The sequence below is a fragment of the Megalobrama amblycephala genome, linkage group LG1 (assembly GCF_018812025.1).
Source record: "Megalobrama amblycephala isolate DHTTF-2021 linkage group LG1, ASM1881202v1, whole genome shotgun sequence".
In the NCBI taxonomy this organism is placed as follows: domain Eukaryota; kingdom Metazoa; phylum Chordata; class Actinopteri; order Cypriniformes; family Xenocyprididae; genus Megalobrama; species Megalobrama amblycephala.
This window is the reverse complement of record NC_063044.1, coordinates 13,308,817-13,335,332: the sequence shown is the minus strand read 5'-3', so window position 1 is coordinate 13,335,332 and position 26,516 is coordinate 13,308,817. Positions and strand designations below refer to the sequence as shown.

Below are 26,516 nucleotides of genomic sequence, written 5' to 3'. Positions count from 1 at the left end.
TTCAAACTTTTACAGACCATTTGCTTGTGTTGCGCTCTCTCTCTGATGACGTGCTTGATTTTGACTGAGTTTGATTGACAGGCGATCTAACCAGTCATAACACTGTATCCACATTTATGTCCGACAAAGCAGTTATATTAACGTTGTGGATTAACATCATGCCTACCCTCACAGCCCTACTTGAGAGCGCCATGTCTTGTTGGATATACACATAGACTATACGTAGCAACAGTCACTAAAGGCAGTTGGCCCATCTAGGTACTGGACCGGCCATTTCTTAACATTTATTATTATTAATATTATTATAACCATAGTGAAATCATGCTAGCAATAAAAATCTGTCCTATGCGCTGTCAGCCTGTAAAAACTATATATATATATATATATATATATATATATATATATATATATATATATATATATATATATATACTGTTGTTATATATACTGTTCATTAATCTCTTCTTAAAGATGGCGTTTATTAAAGATGAGACTGAAGACATAAGGATTGAAGAAACATTCAGTCTGAAACATGAAGATATTGAGGAACAAACAGGTTGGTTTTATTCTCACAGCTGAACTTTTGATCATTATTAAAATGTCCAGCTCTACAGAAATAGAGAATATACTGAAGTATAATCTTACAGAAAACATTACAGAAGTAGCCAAAACAAAACAATTATTTTCTGCAACATTAAACCCAATATCTACTTCTGAATAGAGAACAATGGAAAATATTTTTTTCTGTTCATGCTCAAAAGTGCTTTACTAACATTTTAACATACCTGAACATAAATAGCAGGAACTCAACATTAAATCAAGCAATAAATAAGTCCTAATTGAAATATTTTGAACATAGTCCCTATATCAACCATTTCATGTGTGTGTGCCATATGGAGGAAAGTCAGCAGTGGAAGTGTGTAAAACATTTTGAAGTAGAACCGAGTGAACTGCTAATATTTGATGAAACCAGTGAAAAATATTTACCTTGTCATTTGTGGTACAGGTGCAGGTTAGAAATTAATAATATTGAGGCTAGAGGTGAAATTGTATGAAATTGTCATTTACATGTTTTGTTAATATTCTGTAAATGATTAAAAAGTACTGATACAAACTAAAATAAATTCAGAAAATTTTGTGTTAAACTAAGTAAATTAGCATGGATTTTATGAGTCAATAAACATTAAAGGGATAGTTCACCGAAAAATTAAAATTCTGTCATCGTTTACTCGCCCTAATGTCGTCCCAAACCTTTGAGTTTTTCTTTTGCTGAACACATAATAAGATACACTATATATGACCAAAAATTATTGGGATGCCTGCCTTTACGCGCACATAAACTTTTTTTAGGATTTAATATGGAGTTGGCCCACCCTTTGCAGCTATAACGGCTTCAACTCTTCTGGGAAGGCTTTCCACAAGGTTTAGGAGTGTGTTTATGGGAATTTTTTACCATTCTTCTAGAAGCACATTTGTGAGGTCTGGCAGTGATGTTGGTGAGAAGGTCTGGCTCACAGTCTCCGCTCTAATTCATCCCAAAGGTGTTCTGTCGGGTTGAGGTCAGGACTCTGTGCAGGCCAGTCAAGTTCCTCCACACCAAACTCGCTCATTCATGTCTTTATGGACTTTGCTTTGTGCACAGTCACCTTGCCGATGCTAAGTCATGTTGGAACAGGAAGGGGCCATCCCCAAACTGTTCCCACAAAGTTGGGAGCATGAAATTGTCCAAAATGTCTTGGTATGCTGAAGCATTAAGAGTTCCTTTCACTGGAACCAAGGGGTGAAGCCCAACCCTTGAAAAACAACCCCACACCATAATCCCCCTCCACCAAACTTTTCACTTGGCACAATGCAGTCAGGCAAGTACCGTTCTCCTGGAACCGCCAAACCCAGACTCGTCCATCGGATTGCCAGACAGAGAAGCGTGATTGGTCACTCCAGAAAACACGTCTCCACTGCTCTAGAGTCCAGTGACGGCATGCTTTACACCACTGCATCCGACTCTTTGCATTGCACTTGGTGATGTAAGGCTTGGATGCAGCTGCTCGGCCATGGAAACCCATTCCATGAAGCTCTTTACGCACTGTTCTTGAGCTAATCTGAAGGCCACATGAAGTTTGGAGGTCTGTAGCTATTGACTCTGCAGAAAGTTGGTGACTTCTGCGCTCTGTGAGCCTCAGCATGCACTGACCCCGCTGTGTGATTTTACGTGATCTACCACTTCATGGCTGAGTTGCTGTTGTTCCTAATTGCTTCCACTTTGTTATAATACCACTAACAGTTGACCGTGGAATATTTAGTAGTGAGGAAATTTCGCGAATGGACTTATTGCACAGGTGACAACCTATCACGGTACCACTCTTGAATTCACTGAGCTCCTGAGAGCGACCCATTCTTTCACAAATGTTTTTAGAAGCAGTCTGCATGCCTAGGTGCTTGATTTTATACACCTGTGTCCATGGAAGTGATTGGAATTACCTAAATCACCTAAATTCAATGATTTGGAGGGGTTCCAATACTTTTTGGCAATATAGTGTACTTTGAAGAATCTTGACCACACAGTTGACGGCCCCCATTGACTTCCTCAATAGGATGAAAGTACTATGGATGTCAGTTGCAACTGTCAGCTATCTGGTTACCAAAATTCTTCAAAATTTGTGTTTAACAGAAGAAAGAAACTTGTACAGGTTTGGAAAAACATAATGGTGAGTAGATTTTTATTACAAGCCAAAAGTCAAAATTTTGATTGTAAGTGTAAAAATAAAATCGGACATAGGTAGTTTTCTGGACATGTGGTCAAAAATGTAAATGTCTGTAACTCCTAAATGAAATTAGATATTTTTACCAAGCTTGACTGAGGACACACAAAAAAAAGCAGTGGGACTGTGCCACTTGGTGGTGCTATAATTGAACAAAACTTGAAATTTGCTCTTACTACAGTACCATTGTACCTTAAAAAAGGCCGCTATTTTAACTTCAAAATGACAAAAAAAACAACAACCTGAAGCTGTAACTTTGCTATGTTTTTGCATATCGACACGGAAATTTGTCATTGTTATGCCACGCTGACCACATCAATTAGTGCCACCTACGGGTCAAACACAAACAGTAATTAGATTGGTTACACTTTATTTTGATGATCGTTACACTGCAATTACTAAAAAAAGTACTGAGTAACATAACTGCATTTATTTACTATAGAGCTAGGGTTAGAGTTTGGGGTAACGCTTTATTTTACTGTCATTGTTACACATTACATGTAGTTACTGTAGTAACACATATGAATTATGCATAATTACATGCAATTTACCCTAAACCAAACCGTCATCCTAACCTTAACCCTAAAGTAAGTACATGAAGATCTATAGATGGGATGGGCAACTCTGGTCCTGGAGGGACACTATTCTGCAGAATTTAGCTCCATCCTTGATCAAACACACCTACAAAATTTAACCAAACCCCAAAATTAAACCCAAAGTTATCAGGACTGCTTAAATTCAGGTAGGTGTATTTTATTATGGATAAAACTTAACTCTACAAGACAGTTGCCCTCCAGGACCAAAGCTGCCCATCCTTGATCCATAGGATAGGATCGATTGTAGAGCAGGGGTGTTTAATCCTACTCCTGGAGGGCCACCATCCTGCAGACTTTAGTTCCAACCCTAATTAAACACACCTAAACCAGCTAATCAAGGTCTACTAGGCATACTAGAAACTTACAGTCAGGTGTGTTGAGGCAAGTTATAGCTAAACTTTACAGGACAGTGGCCACCCAGGACTGAGTTTGGACACCCCTGTTAAAGAGCATGTTGTTGGTTTTTATGCATTAATTGTCTTGTCTATTTTTGCCCTAGACCTAATGACACTGAAAGCAGCGAGTCATGATTTCTTGACTGGGGAAAGATCGACACAGGCTAAAAGGACTTTATCACAAAACAGTGCTCAAAAGACAGGAACTAAAAGTTGTTTCACCTGCCAACAGTGTGGAAAGAGTTTCACACATAAAGGAAGCCTAGAAGTCCACATGAGAATTCATACTGGAGAAAAGCCTTACACCTGCAAACAATGTGGAAAGAGTTTCAGACATATAGGAAACCTTGAAGTCCACATGAGAATTCATACTGGAGAAAAGCCTTACGCCTGCCAACAGTGTGGACAGAGTTTTACTGTAAAAGGAAACCTTTCAGTTCACATGAGAATTCACAATCGAGAGAAGGCTTACACCTGCCAACAGTGTGGAAAGAGTTTCAGTCAAAAAGGAAACCTTGAAGTCCACATGAGAATTCATACTGGAGAAAAGCCTTACATCTGCCAACAATGTGGGCAGAGTTTCCGTCAAAAAGCAAACCTTATAGTCCACGTGAGAATTCACACTGGAGCCAAAACAGAGAGCCAATTTGGCTGCCAACAGTGTGGAAAGTGTTTCAGAGACAAAGGAACGCTTGAAATCCACATGAGAATTCACACTGGAGAGAAACCTTTCACCTGCCAACAGTGTGGAAAGAGTTTCAGTCAAAAAGGAGGCCTTACAGCCCACATGAGCACTCACACTAGAAAAAAGCCTTACACCTGCACTCGGTGCGGCAAAAGCTTTATACAGGAACGAAGCCTTATGCAACACAAGAAGATTCACACTGCAGAGAAGCCATTTACATGTGGTCAGTGTGGAAAGAGTTTCGGATATAAAGGTAACCTTAAGGTCCACATGAGGATTCACTCGAAAGAGAACTGTTTTAGAAGTCGTCAATGTGGAAAGAGCAGAGGTGTAAAGAGTACCTGAAAACCATACTTGAGTAAAAGTATAGATAACTTACAGCGAAAATGATTCCGTTACAAGTCACTGTGGGATTACAAATTTAAGAATCTCTTTAAGATCTGATGATCCTACATCCTGACATAACATCACATGAAATTCTAATGTGAAGTACATTGTATTTAGCTTTTTAAGGTAAAGATGAATGATTCTGTTTAGCAAAGTTTCCAGCAAGAGTTTTGTGCCAGTACCTGTTCGCCCTATTGTATGACTAATGATTTAGATTACTGAGAGGCTCACCTTTTGTTGTTAATGGCTCTTGGAGCCCCTCTCCCATTCTTTGAATAGGTATGCTGATTGAATTAGGACATGCAACACTCTAGAGTCTGGGGCGGGTTCCTATACCTGAAAACTTAATTTGCATGCTTTGTTTAAGGTTGTCTCCCAGGTGCTTTGTCTCTATCCCTAAGCACTGCCCCCTAAAATGTATATAAACTTCAATGTACACTGCCTTAGTTAAACTTGATGACTGCAGCTACCGACAGCATGTGTTCTCAATAAAGAATCCTGCTGAAGATACATCCAAGTCTCCTGGTCTTCGTTTCAGAGATTTCCAACAGTTTTGGTGCCGTGACCCGGATAGAGCTCCTTACCTGAATCCTGATTGAAACAAAGATCTGACTTCATTCCAGACTTTTTTTTTTTTTTGTATAACCAAGGTTTGGTGAGTGCTACTCAATCCAAAAGAACCTTTAAGACCAGTACAAATGTGTTATCCTCTGTGCCATCAGAAAAGAGTTAACCGACAGATGTGAAGTTATCCTCTAAAAAATGTTCTTTTAGAGATGAAGGTTATCCTCTGTTCAGGCAGGGAAGATTAGCATCACATGTAATATTGGTCTTCCTCTGTTTCGGCATGGAAGAATTGCCTATCCTCTGTTCAGACAGGAAGATTAGCATCACATGCTAATATTGGTTATTCTCTGTTTCGGCAGGGAAGAATTGATTATCCTTTGTTCAGGCAGGGAAGATTAGCATTACCTGCTAATATTTGTTATCCTCTGCTTTTTCAGAGAAGATATTGGTTATCCTCTACGTTATAGTGATGGGAAGTACAATTCTTTTCTGCAAACCGGTTCTTTTGGACAGTCCGATTCAATAAACCGGTTCACCGGTTCTTTTACGCTCCGACGTAATGACGTCATCCGCGATGTTACAGTGTGTGAGCAAGTTGGTTCTACTCTGCTCGCTAGAGATGGTTGAATACATTACGATGTGTATTAACTAGGTTATCCTCTGCTCTGTCAGGGAAGTGTTGAAAGTGTATTGTTGTGCCAGAAAGACATTACATTATCTACCCCCCTTTATGGACAGATAGTGAGTTTAAACCATTGTTAGGAAAGCACATAGACTCAATAGTGACTGAGTCAGTCAGATTGGATTTGACAAAGAAATTTGGGATTCATCCAGGAAAAGTTTGGTCTATTGAAGAATGCAAAAAAGTACTTGGTGCTTAAGAAATATATGGAAGGCATTATCTGCTGCCACAGAGAATTTACTCTATCCATTGCACAAGAACAAATCCAACGTATTGCTAAGTTAGAAGAGCAGAACAAACAGTTGCACTCTCGAGAAGTTGGGTCGTAACAAAGCATCAAACAAAAGTGACTCAAAAGACCAACAGTCAGATGAAAGCTATCCTGACTTACTGTCTTTATGTAGACTAGAGGAGAATAGCAGTACTGGTGTGCTGCGTCACCCCCTGGGTGGTTTCTACCGCGACCACGTAACACCATCTTGGTCACGAGCCACTTCCTCTATTCATATTACTCAGGAGGAGTCAGGTAGGCGTATAATATTTTCTTCTTAAGCCCTATTCGGATGGGATTAGTTTGACATGGGGAGGTGGGGTAAAGTAATTTTACCTCAGGACGTCTGTAATATTAATGGCCATGGTGCATAACCACACTATTTGGGAACAGAAGTTGTAAGTAAATGTCCCAAAGTTGAGGAAGATTTTGGAGAGTGGGGAAAACTGAAGGATAGAATCGACTACCTGAAAAAAAGGTATAGAGAGTGCATTAAGCACAACAGACGGACTGGCACTGATCCGAGGAAGTCCCCATATTTTGAAGAAATGGATGCAGTCTTGGGTTAGAATAATTTGTTATCAGTTAATTTCTCTGGTAGCCATTAGCTTCCTACAACATTATCTGAGTAAACTTTTCTCTCCTTTAGGTTGCCGACCAATAACAGACCCGGGGCGAGGATCATATGGATAATTGAAGTTTGGAGGATGAGCGCCAGTCTGAACTCGTAGGTAGGCGTACTATTTAGTTATTTATTTTGCCTAATTTCTATCAACTGGTATATGCTGTTGGCATTGATGATTTCAATAATTGGCCAAGTTAACCATACAGCAAAACAATGTTTTATATATATATATATATATATATATATATATATATATATATATATATAATATGTGTATATATATATAATGTGTATATATATGTATGCGTATGTGTATGTATATATATATATATATATATATATATATGTATATATATATATATATATAAAATGTACAGAAGAGGATTAGGGCCAAGCAATAAAAAAAAAAATAAAACCATCTCGAGATTAAAGTTGTTAAATTACGAGAAAAAAAATCAAAATAAAATGTTGAGAATAAACTAGTTAAATTACGAGAAAAAACTCGAGATAAAATGTTGAGAATAAACTCGTTAAATTACGAGAAAAAAGTTGTTAAATTATGAGAACAAACTCGTTAAATTTCGAGAAAAAAGTCAAGATAAAATGTTGAGAATAAAGTCATTAAATTACGAGAATAAAGTCATTAAATTACGAGAACAAACTCGTTAAATTTCGAGAAAAAAGTCGAGATAAAATGGTGAGAATAAAGTTATTAAATTACGAGAATAAAGTCAGTAAATTACGAGAATAAACTCATTAAATTACGAGAATAAACTCATTAAATTAAGAGAAAAAAGTCGTTAAATTACGAGAAAAAGTAGTTAAATTACGAGAACAAATTCCTTAAATTTCGAGAAAAAAGTTGAGATAATGTTGAGAATAAAGTCATTAAATTACGAGAACAAACTCGTTAAATTTTGAGAAAAGTCTAAATAAAATGTTGAGAATAAACTAGTTAAATTACGAGAAAAAACTCGAGATAAAATGTTGAGAATAAAGTCATTAAATTACGAGAACAAACTCGTTAAATTTCGAGAAAAAAGTCGAAATAAAATGTTGAGAATAAACTAGTTAAATTACGAGAAAAAACTCGTTAAATTTCGAGAAAAAAGTCGAGATAAAATGTTGAGAATAAAGTTATTAAATTACGAGAATAAAGTCAGTAAATTACGAGAATAAAGTCATTAAATTACGAGAATAAACTCATTAAATTAAGAGAAAAAAGTCGTTAAATTACAAGAAAAAAGTAGTTAAATTACGAGAAAAAAGTCGAGATAAAATGTTGAGAATAAAGTTATTAAATTACGAGAATAAAGTCAGTAAATTACGAGAATAAATTACGAGAATAAACTCATTAAATTACGAGAATAAACTCATTAAATTACGAGAACAAACTCGTTAAATTTCGAGAAAAAAGTCGAGATAAAATGTTGAGAATAAAGTTATTAAATTACGAGAATAAAGTCAGTAAATTACGAGAATAAACTCTTTAAATTACGAGAATAAACTCATTAAATTACGAGAATAAACTCATTAAATTACGAGAACAAACTCGTTAAATTTCGAGAAAAAAGTCGAGATAAAATGTTGAGAATAAAGTTATTAAATTACGAGAATAAACTCATTAAATTAAGAGAAAAAAGTCATTAAATTACGAGAAAAAAGTAGTTAAATTACGAGAACAAATTCCTTAAATTATAAGAAAAAACTCGTTAAATTTCGAGAAAAAAGTTGAGATAAAATGTTGAGAATAAAGTTATTAAATTACGAGAATAAAGTCAGTAAATTACGAGAATAAACTCATTAAATTAAGAGAAAAAAGTCATTAAATTACGAGAAAAAAGTAGTTAAATTACGAGAACAAATTCCTTAAATTATGAGAAAAAACTCGTTAAATTTCGAGAAAAAAGTTGAGATAAAATGTTGAGAATAAAGTCATTAAATTACGAGAACAAACTCGTTAAATTTCGAGAAAAAAGTCTAAATAAAATGTTGACAATAAACTAGTTAAATTACGAGAAAAAACTCGTTAAATTTCGAGAAAAAAGTCGAGATAAAATGTTGAGAATAAAGTCATTAAATTACGAGAACAAACTCGTTAAATTTCGAGAAAAAAGTCGAGATAAAATGTTGAGAATAAAGTTATTAAATTACGAGAATAAAGTCATTAAATTACGAGAATAAAGTCATTAAATTACGAGAATAAACTCATTAAATTATGAGAATAAACTCATTAAATTACGAGAACAAACTCATTAAATTACGAGAACAAACTCGTTAAATTTCAAGAAAAAAGTCGAGATAAAATGTTGAGAATAAAGTCATTAAATTATGAGAATAAACTCATTAAATTAAGAGAAAAAAGTAGTTAAATTACGAGAATAAATTCCTTAATTTAATGACTTTATTCTCAACATTTTATCTCAACTTTTTTCTCGAAATTTAACGAGTTTTTTCTCGAAATTTATTTTTTTTATTATAGCTTGGCCCTAATCCTCTTCCGTATATATGTGTGTGTGTGTGTTCTTCAAGATGTGTAAATATATATTTTTGAAAATGTTTTTAAAAAACATTGCAAAATATATTTTGTGCTATATATTTAAGTACAACAAAATATTCTTATCATTAACAATTGTAGAAAATTTAGCAAGGAACATGAAATATATTTCGGTATATGAAGGTTGAAACTACACATTTTCTATTTCAAAATACATATTTCATTGAGCTTCACTGTTTACAGCATATACTTTGCAAAATTTTTTTAAATTTTTTTTTGCGTATGGGTAGGAAGCTGTTGATAACATGAAATAACATTATAGGTATAGTATAGTTAAATATAAACAAATGGTCATTGTTCTACTTAAGGTCTATAAAAAAGACACTCGTAGTTGTCTGCTACTCTTGTTTAGAGATCAATAATTGCAAGTATATTTTCTTGTCTTCACAGCGCCTAGCACTCCTTCTGACCATCTCGAGCAAGATTCTACATCTAGCACAACAGAATCTTTACCTGACAATCAAGAGGATGTTACAGGACCCAGCACAATTCCAGCAAGATGTCCACAACCATCACCAGGGCCAGATCCAACAGTATATATATATTTTTTTTATTAAGTATTTGCACAAAACTTTAAGAACAAGCTGTTTTATTTAAACAAAATCACGATCGTTCCTCAATTGCACGAGAGTAAGCTGCTACTAATTTGCAATACAACTACGGAGTTCTTACCAGTGTGTTATGACGTTTCTTAGGTTGAAGCAACAATCCAAAAACGTAAAGAGTAAAGCCGATGTACGATTAATAAAATAGCTGCTAGAAAAGGCAAAATATGCGTTGTTTGCGGAAAACTGAAGTCTGAAGTTAAAAAGTTTTTCTTAAAAGTCTGTGGCGTCCTTAAGTGGTGAGCTTCGTGATTGCATCATTAGAAAATTGCGTTGTATAATGATGAGTCAGCGACTTCCATGTTTTGGCCACAGACTACACATAAGTATTTAAATTTGAAATGGACTATATCCAATTATTGATATTTGAGTTACATTTTATTGTTGTTGAGATGTATAATTATATTATATTTATATAATATATTTATATAATTGTTTTTATATAATATTTATAGATTATATTTATAATGTAATGTTAATTGATATTAACGTTATCATTGTGCAGAATACTATAAAATAATATATTTTCAGACAAATGTTTTTATCCGAAGCCAAATCAGATCACAGAAGGTTATTTAAAACACTCGACTTGCGTTATAAAGTAAGTTTGGAGCAAAAACATGGTTTTAATCTCATAAATTGTCGTGTATTGATGTGTGCTAAGCTAACATGCTACCTAGCCCTCAGATGCATCTGCCACCTAAGTTAGCTGTAATTTTTATATTTAAGAAAAAATAATAGCGATGTTTACTGAAATGTTTCTTTTTTAGTTTTCAGTTGATACAGTTTCAACTGTGAAGCGAGCACTTTGACAAAAGAAATTAGTGATTATCACAGTGTGAATTGCCATTATTGCCATATCTTCAAAAAATTTGAAGATATTTATAACTATTTTTTTCATTATGGCAATAATTTATTCTAAATTTACAACAAACTGCAAAGTGTCAGCTTTCAAATGAGATCATACTTGTGCTTTTAGTACCAAGGGTTCATGAACTGTATCTGCTTTAGTTTGGGTATGCCATTTCTGTGGATTTTTCAAAAGTGGGTTTGAAGCTTAGAAGGTTAAAAATATAAAAGAGCAATAAAGACTTTATTGAATAATATTTTATTATTTTAAAAAAGTTAAGTGTTTTTGTTTTATCCCCCGCAGAGCGGAGCATGCGAGATCCCCGCATTGACAGAGCCTTAGGTAGGAGTCTGCAAAAAAGACAAAGAAATCTTTTGGAAGTTATTTTAAAAAAAGACAGCAAGCCAACAGGGTAGAGGAGTCTCTCCAAAGTGCAGTTGAAAAGGAAATGCAGAGCTACCTCATGATACCGGAGATAGACAGTGACACAGATCCATTAAGCTGGTGGAAAACTCAAGAGGTAAATTTCCCTAGAATTGGGAAATTAGCCAGGAAGTATCTGTGCATCCTTGCTTCAAGCAGCCCTTCAGAGAGGGCATTTAGCACAGGTGGAAATGTAGTTACATGTCAGAGAGCTTCTCTGAAGCCACAGGCTGGTGTTTTTGTCCCACAACATGAAGAAAATGTAAGTCAAAGAAACAGTTGGCTGCTTTAGTTTTTTGTGTGGAAGTTTATAATACTTGAAGTTTAAAAGTAAAAGGTTAAGATTTATATTTATATTATAGACATCTACATTTTGGTCTTTATGTTCATATTATGTTACAGACAGTGCAGTATAACTAAACTTATTACCAGTGTTGATTAAAGTACATAATTTAATACTTGAGTAAAAGTACAACTAGTTCTACTTGCTGTAGAAAATACTTTCATGCTTTTTACTTTGGAACCTTTGGAAAAATGTAGGAGAGTAGAAAGTATTATATTAATCTTTCAAATATAGAGGCATAAAAGTAATCAGTTCTCAAAAAAAAAAAAAATCTCAAGTAAATTTACTTTGTTACTGTTACTGACCACCTCTACAGTACTGCATGTTTACACTTACAGTTTACACTGGTGTTTACCAAAGAAGTGTTTTGTAATTTCAAAAGCATGTTTGCTTTATTGCACATTTTACCTGCAGAGCAGTGTCTGTGTTATTTATTTTGTTCCTTTTGTCTTTTTTTTTTTTAGCCTCATCTTTTATATTAATATAATGTGCAAAAATGTTATATTGCGTTGTGTTCTAATGTTTACATTTTGCAAAACACAACTTTTTTTAACCTGTTAACTGTCACCCCCACTTTTTGTTTTAGACAAGAAAATGCACTATCCAAACTTAAATGGTTGTAATTCAAGAATACTTTGGAGTATAGACATAAGGCTGGTCTTGTTTTAAAGATGAAATTTGGCAGATTATTGTAGATGTGAAATAACTTATGTAAGTCAAACAGAAAAAAAGTTATAGAAGTTTGTTTATGAAAATGTAAAAAATATAATATTTTATATTTTATATAAAATATATATTTTACAAAACAAGTTTTACTCTAAAACTGCAAGGAAATCAAAGCCAAATATCTGAACAAGTTGTGTTCCAAATTTCAGGTTGATACCTCAAAAAATGAGCTTTCAGTAAGATTGTGTTGGGGTGCAGTACCACGCTTTTTCACTAGATGACATCCGAGCTCCATTACTGACCATATAAAGGCGCCTCCATTTCCATATATGGTTTGAGTGATCTGAACCATATATTTCCATCATTTTCATACAATGTATGAAGTAGACATCCTATATAGAAGTAGTATGGGAAGTTTGGCAGAATTTGATATGAATTCAGCCTCTAATAAACATAAAAACAACATGTAGGTGGGTTATAGATTGCCACCACAATGATACTATTAAAAACATTTTCAGACCTTTTTTTCTCAAAAAATTGAATGAATGTTATCTTTTGAACTCTTGGCATGAAAACAAACATGTTTCAACCAGTCTTTAATGATTTTTCATGTTCATCGCCATTTCAAAATGGGCCCGTGACAGTTAACAGTTTAAAGAGGTAGTCACATTGTTGTTAGTCTATTACTAATAGAGTACTGTTTGCAAAGCACAAAGTTAATTTATTACGTACATATATTGTACTGAAAAAGCACTGTTCTTGTATTAAAATAAATATTTAGTACAGTAACTTGGTTCATGTTTAAATCAATAATGTCTCATATCTTTATGTACTAGTAATTCTATACAATAATAGGTCAAATGCAGCAAGTCAAAAGACCAACTTGGACCTTCTTTGCCAGTTTGCACACATTTCTTTGAAGGATTGCAAAAATATCTTCTGAATATCGATATCAAGATATTGAAAAAAATATATCGAGATATTCATTTTTGTCAATATGTCCCACCCCTAGTTCTCACAGAAGTTGTGTAGCACAATACATGCTGTGACAATGTATTTTCATCAGAGTCCGCCATCTGCCCTTAAGGCGTCCAAATGCGTGCTCCACATGGATGCGTGCCCGACTCAGGTGCTCGCTGAAGCTGCGCTGTGAAGCAGTTGCTGTGCCTTCAGGGAAAGGCTTCATAACATTCTTGTTAAGACTGTATGCAGAGTCGGCCACAGTCACTACAGGTATATCAACCCCGTTAATCTTTCTTGTTACTTTTGGATATAAATAGCCAACATCAAAGTCAAGGAACTTGTAATTGCTGTCTACAAGGCCTTGAAGCAGTACACTGTACCAACCTTTACGGTTGTGGTAGTCAGTGTGGTACGCTGAAGGTGCAATGATGGGGATGTGTGTGCCATCTAGGGCACCCCCACACATCGGGAATCCACTCTTTCTTTCAAAGCCATCAATGATAGCTTGCAATTTATAGAGAGTGATGGCCATTCTCTTTTCCAGGGATACAGGACTTTTCATTGCAGTTATTTGTGGGTGAATGAGAGGTGTAAGGTCATTGCAAAGTTGATGAAATGCTGTTTTTGGCATCCTGAAATTGAGGTACCAGCCATCATCATCAAAATGTTGTACATCTATATCCCACAAATGGCCATTTCTGAAGATTGTCTTTGGTGGAGCATTGGCATAAAGCATCAGCTGAAGAGTAATATTAACCCTCAGGGGTCTGAGGATTTTTGGGACCCTGGAGAAGTTTTGACATGCCCTGACATTTGTGCTTTTTTCAGTTGTTCATAAACATATTAATGAAAAAAAGTGTCATTACACTGAATTCAGCACAAACTAGGCTACAATAATATGTAAGGAACATGTATGTACATGTTTGTGTTTTTGAAGGAATAACGTTTATGCGTGGTTATTGAAAAAACAAAAAACTTATGTCACTGAAATAAAGCCAAAAAATACATATTAAATCTTTGTTCACAAGACTTCTGGGTATTTGAGGATGTAGACTAGAGTTTTTGCTTCAAAATGAGGTAAAAATTATGCTGCCTGCTTGTTCATATAAAACAATAGAGAGATTTAAATTTTCTAAAACATCTTTGGTCAAGAAACACAGTATGCGTGGAGACGTGAATCCTCATGTATAATGGGTGATTCTCACCTGAGAAGACAAAAGAATTACATAATAATGACCTGAAATGACTTGCATATTAATGAGGCCTTTCAGTCAGGTAGGCTGTGAAAAAACCATCTGTGATCATGATTCAAATCTCATCATGGTGTAAATCAAACATACAGAAAAAACAGCAATACTGTGAAATATTATTACAATATAAAATAATGGTATTCTATTATATACTTTAAAATATAATGTATTTCTGTGATGCAAAGTGTCTGAACAATTATGTTACCTCTGTGGCATTTCATATAGGCTTTTAGCTTAAAAGCATGCACATTTGGAGAAATATTGATGGATTCTCATATGTTTGTCAATTTTCTATACAGAAGAGTAATAATTATTCAGGATTTATTGTCATCACTATGAGTGCTGGATACTGTGTTTTCAATTCATACTTGCAGCCGGAGGGCGCTCTGTGCACCTTTAGTCCACAAATGCCTGCTAAAGAAGAATAGGCAATCCAGGAACTAACCGAACTAACAGAGGCCAGAGATCGCTAACTATGGCTATTCAAAACACTTTTCAAGACAATAAATACACGATTGAGACGATGAATGCATGTATTGACTGAATTTGCGTCTGAATAGCGCTGGCTCCGTGGGCGTGGCCGCATTAGCGGATAATGAGCTGAATCACGGATTTCTGACATGGCTCTCTTTTCATACAGATTACATAAACACAGAATGTTTGTTTTCGATTTGACTTACACGATTTAAAACCTGACATTTCAACGTTTTTTTAGACATAAGTCTAATTTTTTTGTGATTAGTATTCACTAAGTTACAGTTCATTTTCTGAGAACTATCAGATTGGACTTCCTTCAGAGGGAGACGAGAGATCACGCATCATGTTAGTTTTCTTTATTTTACAAAAAGCACAACATTTTGTTTTTACTCTGAGTGTACACAAATGAAAGAAGATATTCCACAGATTAAAATGGTGTATAACTCTTAATTGTATGTGCAACATTAATGGAGTATTTTGAGTCTCTTTCACACTTTACTGACATTGTCCGTAATGATTACCGAGATGGCACATTCGGACGGGACTAAAATCACAGAGAAGCTCTGGTAATAATTACTTTACCCCCACCTCCCCATGTCAAACTAATCCCATCCGAATAGGGCTTTAGATTATATTATCTCAGGGTCTACTTCTGATCCCTACCGTACCTCCTAGGCCTACGGTTCAACCAAGCCTACCTGGGTGGGGTGGGTTAGCCTCCCGTTCAGTGCACCACAGCTGGCTCTTCGCCCTCAGAGGACAGCTATGCCTGCTAATGCACTCCCACGGCCCACTCTGTTGCGACTGGTTGGCAACCTTGACTGACTTTGTAAAGTCCATCGGGATATCTTTATAAAAATCTATCTTTTTCAGACAGTCAGCTTCTGATACCCCAAATGGATTCGCACTCTACAACAATAAACAGACTGAGACAATACTATCAGAGTTTGAGGGCAGTCCTCATTCTCATTTTATTATTTCTTGCAAAGGCAAAAGCTAAATACACCACTCTATGCCAGCTAAGCTGGAAGCTCCATGGGCCAGATAAATAATTAAATTTTAAAGCTTACCCTCTTCTCTATTCAGTATATGTTCTTCTCTAAGAAAATCAGGTGTCGTCTTTGATCTTCTGAGGGCTGTGGTCTGGCGAAGGCTTCCTCTTGCTGCTTGCTTGTATGCTTTTTCTTTCTTCAGCAAAACTACACAACTACTACTCCGAGAGCTATAAAGGCCCCTGTATTTATATTCTCTTTTGACGCACGTTATCTTTTCATTTACGCACATGTGGTTTCTACTTGCGTTAACATATTTCCTGCATGCGTCAATTGCTATGTTACTTGTCCATCACCTTTTTTACTTGCGTCAATGCATTTCCTATTTGTGTCAATGGCTTAAGCAATGCACACATTTTTATTATACATTTTTATCAGATTTCTACCTTACTAGACATTTATTTCCTAACTGAACCCATGTTCACCTACACACATAATGCAACATTTGTCATCTTACAGGATGTGGTATTCACTTCACTCAAGCCCACAGCATGTTTTTGAATGTCTCGTTTATGAAAACTTCATAGACCCCAGAGATTCTCCAAGTTCAGCAATTTTCTGCTTTTTCTGCTATCTTTTAAAGTCTTTATCAAATAGTTTGGAAGAGAACACTCCATTTCTCTTGACACTGGATTGATGGATAAAGATGTAAATGCAGCGGGACTGGGGATATAAAATGTCTGTAAAATTAACTGTAAAATTCTGCAAATTCATGACATCAAAATTTTGTAAATAGAAAAACAATTGAATTTACAGTAATATTTTGGAAAAAAAACTAAAAATACTGTTGTAAAACAGTGAACCAAACAAAACAGTTAATTTTACAGTAAGAATGTTAAAATAATTATATTTATTTACAGAATTTACAGATTACTGCAATTTAAACAGAAAAAACTAATATACAAAAAAGCAATACATTGCAATTAAAATGACAACATGAGTGTTAAAGTTTTTTGTCATGCAGATTTTCAATAGACTATACATAATACATACTATTTATAAATTCATGTTAGCTATACTTTACAGATGATAATATGTTCAAGTTCAAAAATTGTTAAAAGGCCTGTGAGGGGTGTAAAATAGGCAATGGGTCTGTTAAAGGCCTAACAAAATCAGAAATTGCATAAATTTTTATCTGTTTTCCAAATGGAAAGTTAAGGGTTAGTACAATATTATAGAAAAATGAATTGATTGTTAATAAGATGTAAATAAATTTTTTTATTTTTTTTTTTTATTTACAGAATAAATTCATTTAGTAATATTTATAATGCCTTTTGTCCATGTAAAATTTACATTCCTGTGTAAATGAATGTCTGCATTTGAATATCAGCAGATTTCGGATTATCATGGAAGCAGCCATTTTGACAAACTTCAAGGGTCGTTAGTGTTAGTCACACAGCATTGGTGGGTTTACCAAAAATTTCATGTCGTTCTAAGTACTTCTGCAGGTATTGTGAAATCACGTGAAATGTGTTTCAAAATGATGACCCAAATGTTTGTGGTCCACAGCGCACCCCTGACATTTACAATTCTGCGGACAGCGAAGACAATAAAGGCATAAAGGTAAACTCTGTTTTCAATACTTTGAAATCTTTTCATGTTCTGGTCTCCCACCTTGTTTAGGCCATGGCATATTTGAGGGTGTCTTGTCCAATGATGTTGCATTGTACTTAAAGTATTTAATTAAGAGTAAGCAATGGCTTACATATTCAATTTTGAACCGGCGCATCAAGCAGTTCAAGTACAAAGGAGCTGATGCTCTCACAAAGCCATGTGTTGTCAATTCTGAGGTGCCCAAGCTTTCAGGCCAAGCCATTCAGAATCTGAATTTCTTAAGATTGCTTCCTGTATTAATTGGTGACAAAGTGCAAAATCCAGAAGATGATGTGTGGCAGTTAACTCTCCAGCTTAAAGATATTGTTGATATGATTTGTGCGCAAAAGTTTTCATCAGCACAGGTAGCCTATCTTGACTTTCTAATACAAGAATATTTGGAATCAAGAAAGTCTTTATTTCCTGAGAGTCCACTAAAACCAAAACATCATTACTTGCTTCACTATCCAGCACTCATTTTTAAATTTGGGCCCTTGATTCGATTATGGACGATCCGTTTCGAAAGCAAACACAGCTACTTCAAGAGATGCACCAGGCATTTGAAAAACTTCAAAAACATCTGCCTAACTTTATCTGAAAGACATCAGGGGCCGTATTCACAAAACATCTTAAGGCTAAAAGTAGCTCCTAACTTGCCGATTTAGGAGAAACTCTTAAAAATAATGGGCGTGTCAGTCCTAATTTTAGGACTCCTAAATTTTTGCTCTAAGAGTATTTCACAAAGCATTTTAGCGTTAAAACTAGCTCCTAAACCTGTGAAACGTTAGGAGTAGTCAAGAGGACTCCTAAGTCACTACCCCGCTAGAAATTTTACGTTCCCAGAACATTCTCAGGACGTCCCCACTGGTGTTGAGTAACGTTCCCATTATGTTCACAGACGGTCACGATGTGGAGTTCTTTTAAGGTTTGGGGGACGTTATTTGGTGGACCTTCAGGGAACATTCAAGACATTCTCTGAACGTTTAGGGAACCATACTTTATTTGGAAATGTTCTCAGAACGTCCCCGCTGCCCTTATCAAAAAATTGACTAATAAAAGTGGCTGTTCAAACAAAAACTATTTTCATTTAAAGCTCTCTACAGGTATTTCCTGGATTAATATTATGAAACCTTTTCTTTAAATTGCAAATCTCTTGCAGTAAGTCATTAGCTGACAAAAACACACACATGAACTAATGTAACTGCTGTATCACTGCACCAGCAACTACACAGTTACTGTCTTTAAATAAAGCAACATGCAGCAGAACATCAGTGCTTCTGGATCATCACTGACTGAAGCACAGGAGCTACCCTTCAGCACAATGGTGACACATAAAAAACAGATAACACAAACAACATTAAACAATAACAGGGGCCATATTCACAAAACATTTTATCTTACAACTAAGAGTTCTCCTAAATAGCAGTAAAAGTTCTTAGCTAAGAGTTTTCTCTTAAAACCTATTCACAAAGCTGCTGAGACAAACTTTTACTAAGGAATAGACTGAAGTCTTAAGCTAAGAGTAAGGGCGGGGTTGACCTCGTTGCTATGGAGTAAACACACAGTGATTGGCTGATGGGGGAGGAGTCAGTGATTTAATCACAGAAATATTGTAGAATGAGGTGTCATGTTTCCATATTAAAATAAAGGTTTTAAAATACAAATGTTGCCCTATTCAAATAAATATTTTTAATAAAAATGTTCCCACAGTCAAAATAAAATGTTGACATATTGTTGCCATAAAGGTTTTAAAATGTAGGCGAAGTGTCACTAATTAAACTATAAAGTTAATTGTCCACCTCTTGGATGTCTGCATCTCAAGACAATGCAGAATTCAACCGACAAATTATGTTTTATAAACAAAGTTTGGGAGAAACACATTCAAACGGTCTTTCTAATCAGCACGAGAAGAGGAATAAATACACAGACGATATATATATAAATTATTTGTAAGTGTGAACCCATGAAAACCACTGCCACAGGTAATCAGACAATATTTATTTATTTGTTAAAGATTCATTTTTGGCATCTCATCATAGATTCAAATTTATAAATCAAATTTTTTTTATTGCATTGCATTTTATTGCATTTATGAAGAAAAGGTTCAGCACCCAAGGCTCTATCACTATTGTCTCAATGGTGTTCAGTGTTTTGGGTGGATTAGGACTGTTTGTGATTTGGTCTTAGTGACTTAGGAGTCCTCTTGACTACTCCTAACGTTTTGCAGATTTAGGAGCTAGTTTTAGCGCTAAAATGCTTTGTGAAATACTCTTAGAGCAAAAATTTAGGAGTCCTAAAATTAGGACTGACACGCCCATTATTTTTAAGAGTTTCTCCTAAATCGGCAATTTAGGAGCTACTTTTAGCCTTAAGATGTTTTGTGAATACGGCCCCAGATCTCTCTAGATATCTGCATCTTCACTTATTACAAACCACTCTGACTGTGTTTCTTTCATACAAATCTTCTTAATGAGGTGTTGATGTTTTATCAAAATTTATATATCACCGTTACGGAGGTAAGCACTTGCTGTAGTTGGGCTCCTGACCCTTAACAATTTGGCTTTATTTTTTCCCCAATTGTTGTAACTGTGTTTTTCTAAAGCATTTGTTACTATAAAATATTGTGAGAAAGCAAATATGATAAATTGGGTTTGGATGCTTAGTCATTGATGTTGATTTGATCATCATACAGTGACCTTATTCACTGATCTTCGAATGTTGTGTTTTTCTTTATGTAGACATATGATAATGCATAAGATCTTGTCCTTCTTTGAAAGTTTTTGTTCTTATGCAGAAATTATTCAGATTCACACAGACATCAAGATTCTGCGTATGATCCTCAACAATGGTGACAAAATTTTCAGATAAACAGATTAACTCTGAACATCACAAAACAAGCTAGTGTCACCATTGTTGAGGATCATATGCTGATTCATGATGTCTGTGTGAGTCTAAAAGACACTGCTCAAAACTCTGTATATAATATTTAAAAAAAATAATAATAATAAAAAGGAGAGAAAAAAAGTTGATGCAAAACTGACATTTAACACACTCATAGTTTAGACTCTGGAGAAGACCAGCACTAAACAACCAAATTCATCCGATCAGACTTTCTCCTGCATCTTTTGCTATAACAAACGTGTTTTGAAAAGTTAAAGCAGCCAAAGAAAATCTAATAATTAAATTGCAAAAATCAAGAGCCCATCTAAAGCAAACGCTCTCCTCTATAACGGCGACTTCAAACTTTATTATTTTCTATAAAACACACACACAGAAGGGGAAGTTCTTGTGCAACTTTGTCTAAAAGTGACAAAAATTCTGAAATTTTACAGTACATTTGGGACATGAAACGTCCTCTTTTGGTAATGAAAGTGCTGCAGTTCAAGGTTCTTTATATGACTTTAGGGGGACATTCCAATTTGGTTTATTTTATGGTCACATAAGAACGTTACAATGAGGATATTTAGGAAATTAAACTGAACGTTGCTACATAGTCTTCTGTTGGTCATCTAATAACGTTCCCGATATGAGTTTAGGGGAACGTTCTATTTTGGTTATTTTATGGTCGCGCAAGAACGTTACAAAGAGGACATTTGGGAAGTTAACAGAACGTCCTATAGTGATAGTCCCCTAAACATTCCCAGAACGTCCTGAATGTTCCCTGAAGGTCCACCAAATAACATTCCCCAAACCTTAAAAGAACTCCACATCGTGACCGTCTCTGAATGTTCTGGGAACGTTACTAGACAACGTTCTTAATACCAGTGGACATTCTGAGAATGTTCTGGGAACGTAAAATTTTTAGCAGGACAACCTGTCACCTAGTAACGTTCCCAGAACGTTCAGAGACGGTCACGATGTGGAGTTCTTTTAAGGTTTGGGGAACGTTATTTGGTGGACCTTCAGGGAACATTCAGGACGTTCTGGGAATGTTGAGGGTACTATTACTATAGGTTCTGATAACTTCCCAAATGTCCTCTTTGTAACGTTCTTGCATGACCATAAAATAACCAAAATGGGAAGTTCCCCTAAACTCATATCGGGAACGTTATTAAATGATCAACAGAGGACCGTGTGGGAACGTTCTGTTAATGTCCCAAATGTCCTCTTTGTAACGTTCTTTTTTTGACCATAAACTAACCAAAATGGAACGTCCTCCTAAAGTCATATAAGGAACCTTGAACTGCAGCACTTTCATTACCAAAAGAGGACGTTTTAGGAACGCCCCGAATGTTCTGTAAAGGTTCAGAAATTTCATCACCTTTTGAGAACTTTTAGGGAACATTGCGTAAGGTCCTGAGAACGTTGCCTTCTACGTGGGTAAGACCAAATCACAAACAGTCCTAATCCACCCAAAGACACTGAACACCATTGAGGCAATAGCAACAGAGCCTTAGGTGCTGAACCTTTTCTTCATAAATGCAATACATTTTGATTTATAGATTTAAATCTACGATGAGACGCCAAAAAAAATCTTTAACAAATAAATAAAGATTGTCTGATTACCTGTGCCAGTGATTTTCATTAGTTCACACTTACAAATGATCGAATAGAGTAAAAAAAAAAAAAAAAAAACACACATACATACATAAATATATATATATATATATATATATATATTATTTTTTTTTTTAATGTATATACTAGTTTAATTAGTGACACTTAGCCTATATTTTAAAACCTTTATGGCAACAATATGGCAACATTTTATTTTGAATAGGGCAACATTTGTATTTTTAAACCTTTATTTTAATATGGAAACATGACACCTCATTCTACAATATTTCTATGATTAAATCGCTGACTCCTCCCCTATCAGCCAATCACTGTGTGTATACTCCATAGCAACGAGGTCAACCCCGCCCTTACTCTTAGCTTAAGACTTCAAGTTGGTCTCAGCAGGTTTGTGAATAGGTGTTAAGAGAAAACTCTTAGCTAAGAACTTTTACTGCTATTTAGGAGAACTCTTAGTGGTAAGATAAAATGTTTTGTGAATACGGCCCCAGATGTTTCAGGCATATATTTCAGCTGGGCCAGGATGAAGTCAGCTTCTGCTTCTGCAAATGTTCTTGGAAAAAATACATGATCAGAAAATCAATTCGCCTAATAATTCTGCACACGGTGAATCATTACATATCAAAAATGACTAATTGCAGATTAGGCCTTATAATTAACATGGTTACTTACATGTTGTGTCATTACTGTCTTCGGTTTGCAAAATCTCTGCCCTGAAATTGCGGCTGATTTTACCAAACAAAAACATAAGCTTTAGGATCCTTTGGAAGGTAATGTTATTTTTAGTCCAGTGACTAAAAGTCTAATCTTGACCCCTTTTAATACTTCAAATATATAATTATTTATAACTTGAATAAAGAAGATTGTGATGTTATTGTTTCTGTTAATGAAGCTATTTTATAATTGATACAGTTGTGTTTTTCTTTTCCAAGGTGTTTTTTCTACATCAACCTGAAGACGACAAACACATCCCGTGAACTTTACGTGAACCCAAGAGTCCTTACCTTGATTCAGGAACTTTCAGATCATGAGTGGCGTGATGTCTGAAACTCTAGATATGGTCAGTAGGATTTAGTGCCACACTACCAGCTTAAAGATTTGTTTTAGCTCCTATGTTAGGTTCTTCAAGATTAGGAGGCAAGATAATTTTTCAGACAAAATTGTAACAGATGAGTTTGTATACAACTGTTACAGAGTTTAAAAGAGAAAGCATTTTCCTCTTTCTTGCCCTCTCTTTCTCTATTTTTTTACACTCTCTCATCTGTTTCCTTCCATCTCTTTCCCTCCATCTTTCCTCTTTCAGTTCCAATAAGATGATCATTAATCTGTCATATGCTCTTATTGTATTGTATGTAAAAGAAGTACACTACATATTACAAACTTGTACAGTATGTTGAGAAATGACAGTTTTGTTAACTGCTTTGTTTAATAAATTCTTCACAAGACAGGTTTTCTGAGTTTTTAATTTCAATTCAGCAGAAAATGGATGTTTTTATGCAGTGTAAAGTTGTTTACAATTTTAATGTATTTTTTCTGTATGAATACACTTTAAATGTAAATCCCTGTAAATTTTACTGGATTTTCTTTTTACATTGACTAATTTTTACAAAATTATTCTGGCAACCACAGCTGCCAATTTTTTTTTTGTAAAAACAATGGAATTTTTTTTACAGTGAATGTTTGAAACATTTCAGTCAGGTTTTCGTAAAAGCCATTCCACAGAGACTGCGCTTTTGAAGGTTCTAAGAGGTTAATATCATGTGATTCTGGGGATTTTGCGGTCTTTGTGCACTTAGATTTTTCTTTCTTTCTTTCTTTCTTTCCTTTATTTAACCAGATAAAAACTTTCTGATATTAAAAATCTCTTTTACAGAAGTGACCTGGCCAAGATGAGCAGCACAGCATTCTTAAAAAAAAACACTTCAAACACAATAAAGACACATCATCAGTACAAATCAAAAACATTTACAAATCATTTCTTCCTTTAACAGCTCACTAATAAAAGAATTAAAAGTTTTCATCGACACCGGGGTCTGTAATTTCAAATCATTTTGTAAGAAGTTCCAATCATTGGGTGCCGCGTACCGAAAGGCTTGTTTTCCACATTCAGTTCGTATAGATGGGATTGAAAGGATGTACAAATCTTGTGAATGCAAAGAATAAGCCCCAAAAGATTTATTTTTGGGTGAGGGAGCAAAGATATGGAGGCAACTGGTCCAAGATAGATTTATAAATAAAAAGGTACCTGCGTGTTGATAATGACGACCAATCAACTCTATTATACAGCTCACAACGGTGAGTGCTATAGATTTGATGGCCGCTTTCGATACAGTCAACAATGCTATTCTTATTGATCGATTAGAACATTGCATTGGCTTAAGATGTGTAGCTCTAGATTGGTTTAAATCGTATTTTGCAAATAGGAGTTTTTCAGTCAAGATGGGTGAACATTACTGGAGTAATGCGTTTTTGCCCTATGGGGTTCCCCAGGGTTCTATTTTGGCTCCTTTGCTTTTTTCTCTCTATATGCTCCCTCTTGACTCAATTTTTAGAAAACATGGGCTGTCATTTCACTGTTATGCAGATGACACTCAGGTTTATCTGCCTGTTAAATGAAATTCTGTGGGTGTCTCTTATGGCATGTGAAGGCTTGGCTTTCGTTAAAATTTTTTAAATTTTTAATGAAAAGAAAACCAAAATTATTATTTTTAGCCCTTCTGAATTTTCAGATTCCCCGAAATTGGACTTGGGTGAGATGTCTCTGTGTCTGAAATCATGGGTAAAAAACCTGGGTTTCATTTTTGATGTCTTAAAGTTTGACCGTCAAATAAATTTGGTAGTTAAAGCCTGCTTTTTTTCAGCTGCGTTTGCTTACTAAAGCAAAGCCTTTTCTTTCTTTTAAAGATTTTTTCTTCTGTTAATATTTTTAAGTTCAGGCTAAATACATTTTTTTATTTTCTAAAGCTTATTGTTGACGGGATAGCTGTATGATTTTATAACTTTACTGTCTGTTTGTGTGTGTTTTTTTAGTTTTTAGTTACTTATTGGAAAGCACATTGATCGACAGAAGTTAAAATTAATTGTGCTGTATAAATAAATTGTCATTGTCACCTAATGGAATTTGGGCTCCTTGCTCCTGTCACCTTTGGCTTGCTTAGTTGGGGACACTTGATATTCAATAATGTTTTTGATCTGCCTGCATTGACACCATTGTATGTGAACTGAACTGAGATGGACGATGACATCACTGTTTACTCCAGTGCTGATATAGATAAATTAACTAAATTAATAACTATTGATTTTACAACAGAATGAATCAATACAGAATTTACTTAAGCTGGACAATGACACCATTTTCTTTAAGAGCTGCCAAAAATATGTACCTGTTACCACTGTGTAGCGTCTGGACCAATCAGCCACACAATTATTCATGGTATTTAATGAATTACCCATAAACTCACTCTCACTATCAAAGTTCTCTGAACTCATCCCCCTAAAACTGCAACCAACATCCCAAGGTTAGCTAGCACACAGGCCAACCTAGGTGTCCTGTTACAGTTATATGGTACTTTTATGATCCAGAAGAATTCTGGAGAGACTAGTGACTCATCCTTCCTGAGAAGGACAAATAAACTCTCTTAATTTTATGTATTCTCTATATAACCACTTGGGAAATGTATAAACATGTATCCAAGTTTCCCATCTCATGACTTTCCTTTTATAGGCTTTATTCTATGTATTAATTCTCTCTTTTGAACTATTTTGGTATTAATGTTCCATAGTTGCAAATGTATAGTTAACTGAGATCACATTGGCAGCATGTTTGGTATCTACGGACTCCAACTTTCATTTCCTATTTGGTAATTTATGTTACATGTTACTAACTCTGTGACATGTTAGTATTATAGGAATCTAGAGGGTTCTTCTCTCAAACATCCAATCCAGTGTCTTATGCTAATATCTTGCTACAGAACAAAGACTCGTAAAACTTCTCTCTGAAAGGGGAACTCCTTATTGGCTCAGACACCTCAAGAGGGTGTGACATCTTCACCCCTTATATTCACTGATCACAAGGAACCCCCTCTCTTCCTGCTCGTCCTCCTCTTCTTCTTTTTTTACTGACAAATGCTGACGTCAAGATGATGCTTTAAGAAGCTAGAAGCTTCTAAGGAACCCCAAGCTTGTGCCAGGCCTCGGCCTAGACCTTCCATTCACCAAAGATCCTCTGAATCCAACTGGTTCTCTTTCATCAAGA

At 35.1% G+C, this 26,516-nt stretch overlaps 2 protein-coding genes and 1 long non-coding RNA gene across 3 annotated transcripts in view; 2 read left to right on the top strand and 1 right to left on the bottom strand.

The window, feature by feature from the left end:
• The window catches only part of LOC125263272 (gastrula zinc finger protein XlCGF57.1-like), a 51,441-nt gene extending 35,118 nt beyond the window's left edge, over positions 1 to 16,323 (bottom strand). Inside the window, exon 1 of the mRNA XM_048182282.1 lies at positions 16,172 to 16,323. The gene's annotated coding sequence lies outside the window, so the exon portion shown is untranslated. The remainder of the gene's footprint in view (positions 1 to 16,171) is intronic.
• On the top strand, positions 501 to 12,851 carry LOC125263429 (gastrula zinc finger protein XlCGF8.2DB-like). Its single transcript, XM_048182429.1, has 4 exons — positions 501 to 556; positions 3,855 to 4,688; positions 5,361 to 7,073; positions 9,915 to 12,851. The coding sequence occupies exons 2-3, from the start codon at positions 3,860 to 3,862 to the stop codon at positions 5,408 to 5,410; spliced, it is 879 nt and encodes a 292-aa protein (XP_048038386.1). The 5' UTR covers positions 501 to 556; positions 3,855 to 3,859; the 3' UTR covers positions 5,411 to 7,073; positions 9,915 to 12,851.
• A 321-nt stretch (positions 16,324 to 16,644) lies between the features above and the next one.
• On the top strand, positions 16,645 to 23,741 carry LOC125263567. Its single transcript, XR_007183847.1, has 3 exons — positions 16,645 to 17,557; positions 17,663 to 17,716; positions 23,194 to 23,741. It is a non-coding gene; the product is annotated as an uncharacterized LOC125263567 (long non-coding RNA).
• The last annotated feature ends 2,775 nt before the right edge of the window (positions 23,742 to 26,516 follow it).

What these genes read in the sequence shown, in the direction of transcription:
- LOC125263429 (XM_048182429.1), top strand. Translation starts at nt 3,860, where the DNA reads ATGACACTGAAAGCAGCGAGTCATGATTTCTTGACTGGGGAAAGATCG. An exon ending in AAAGAGTTTCGGATATAAAG is followed by an intron (nt 4,689 to 5,360) that starts GTAACCTTAAGG and finishes TCTTCGTTTCAG; the next exon opens with AGATTTCCAACAGTTTTGGT.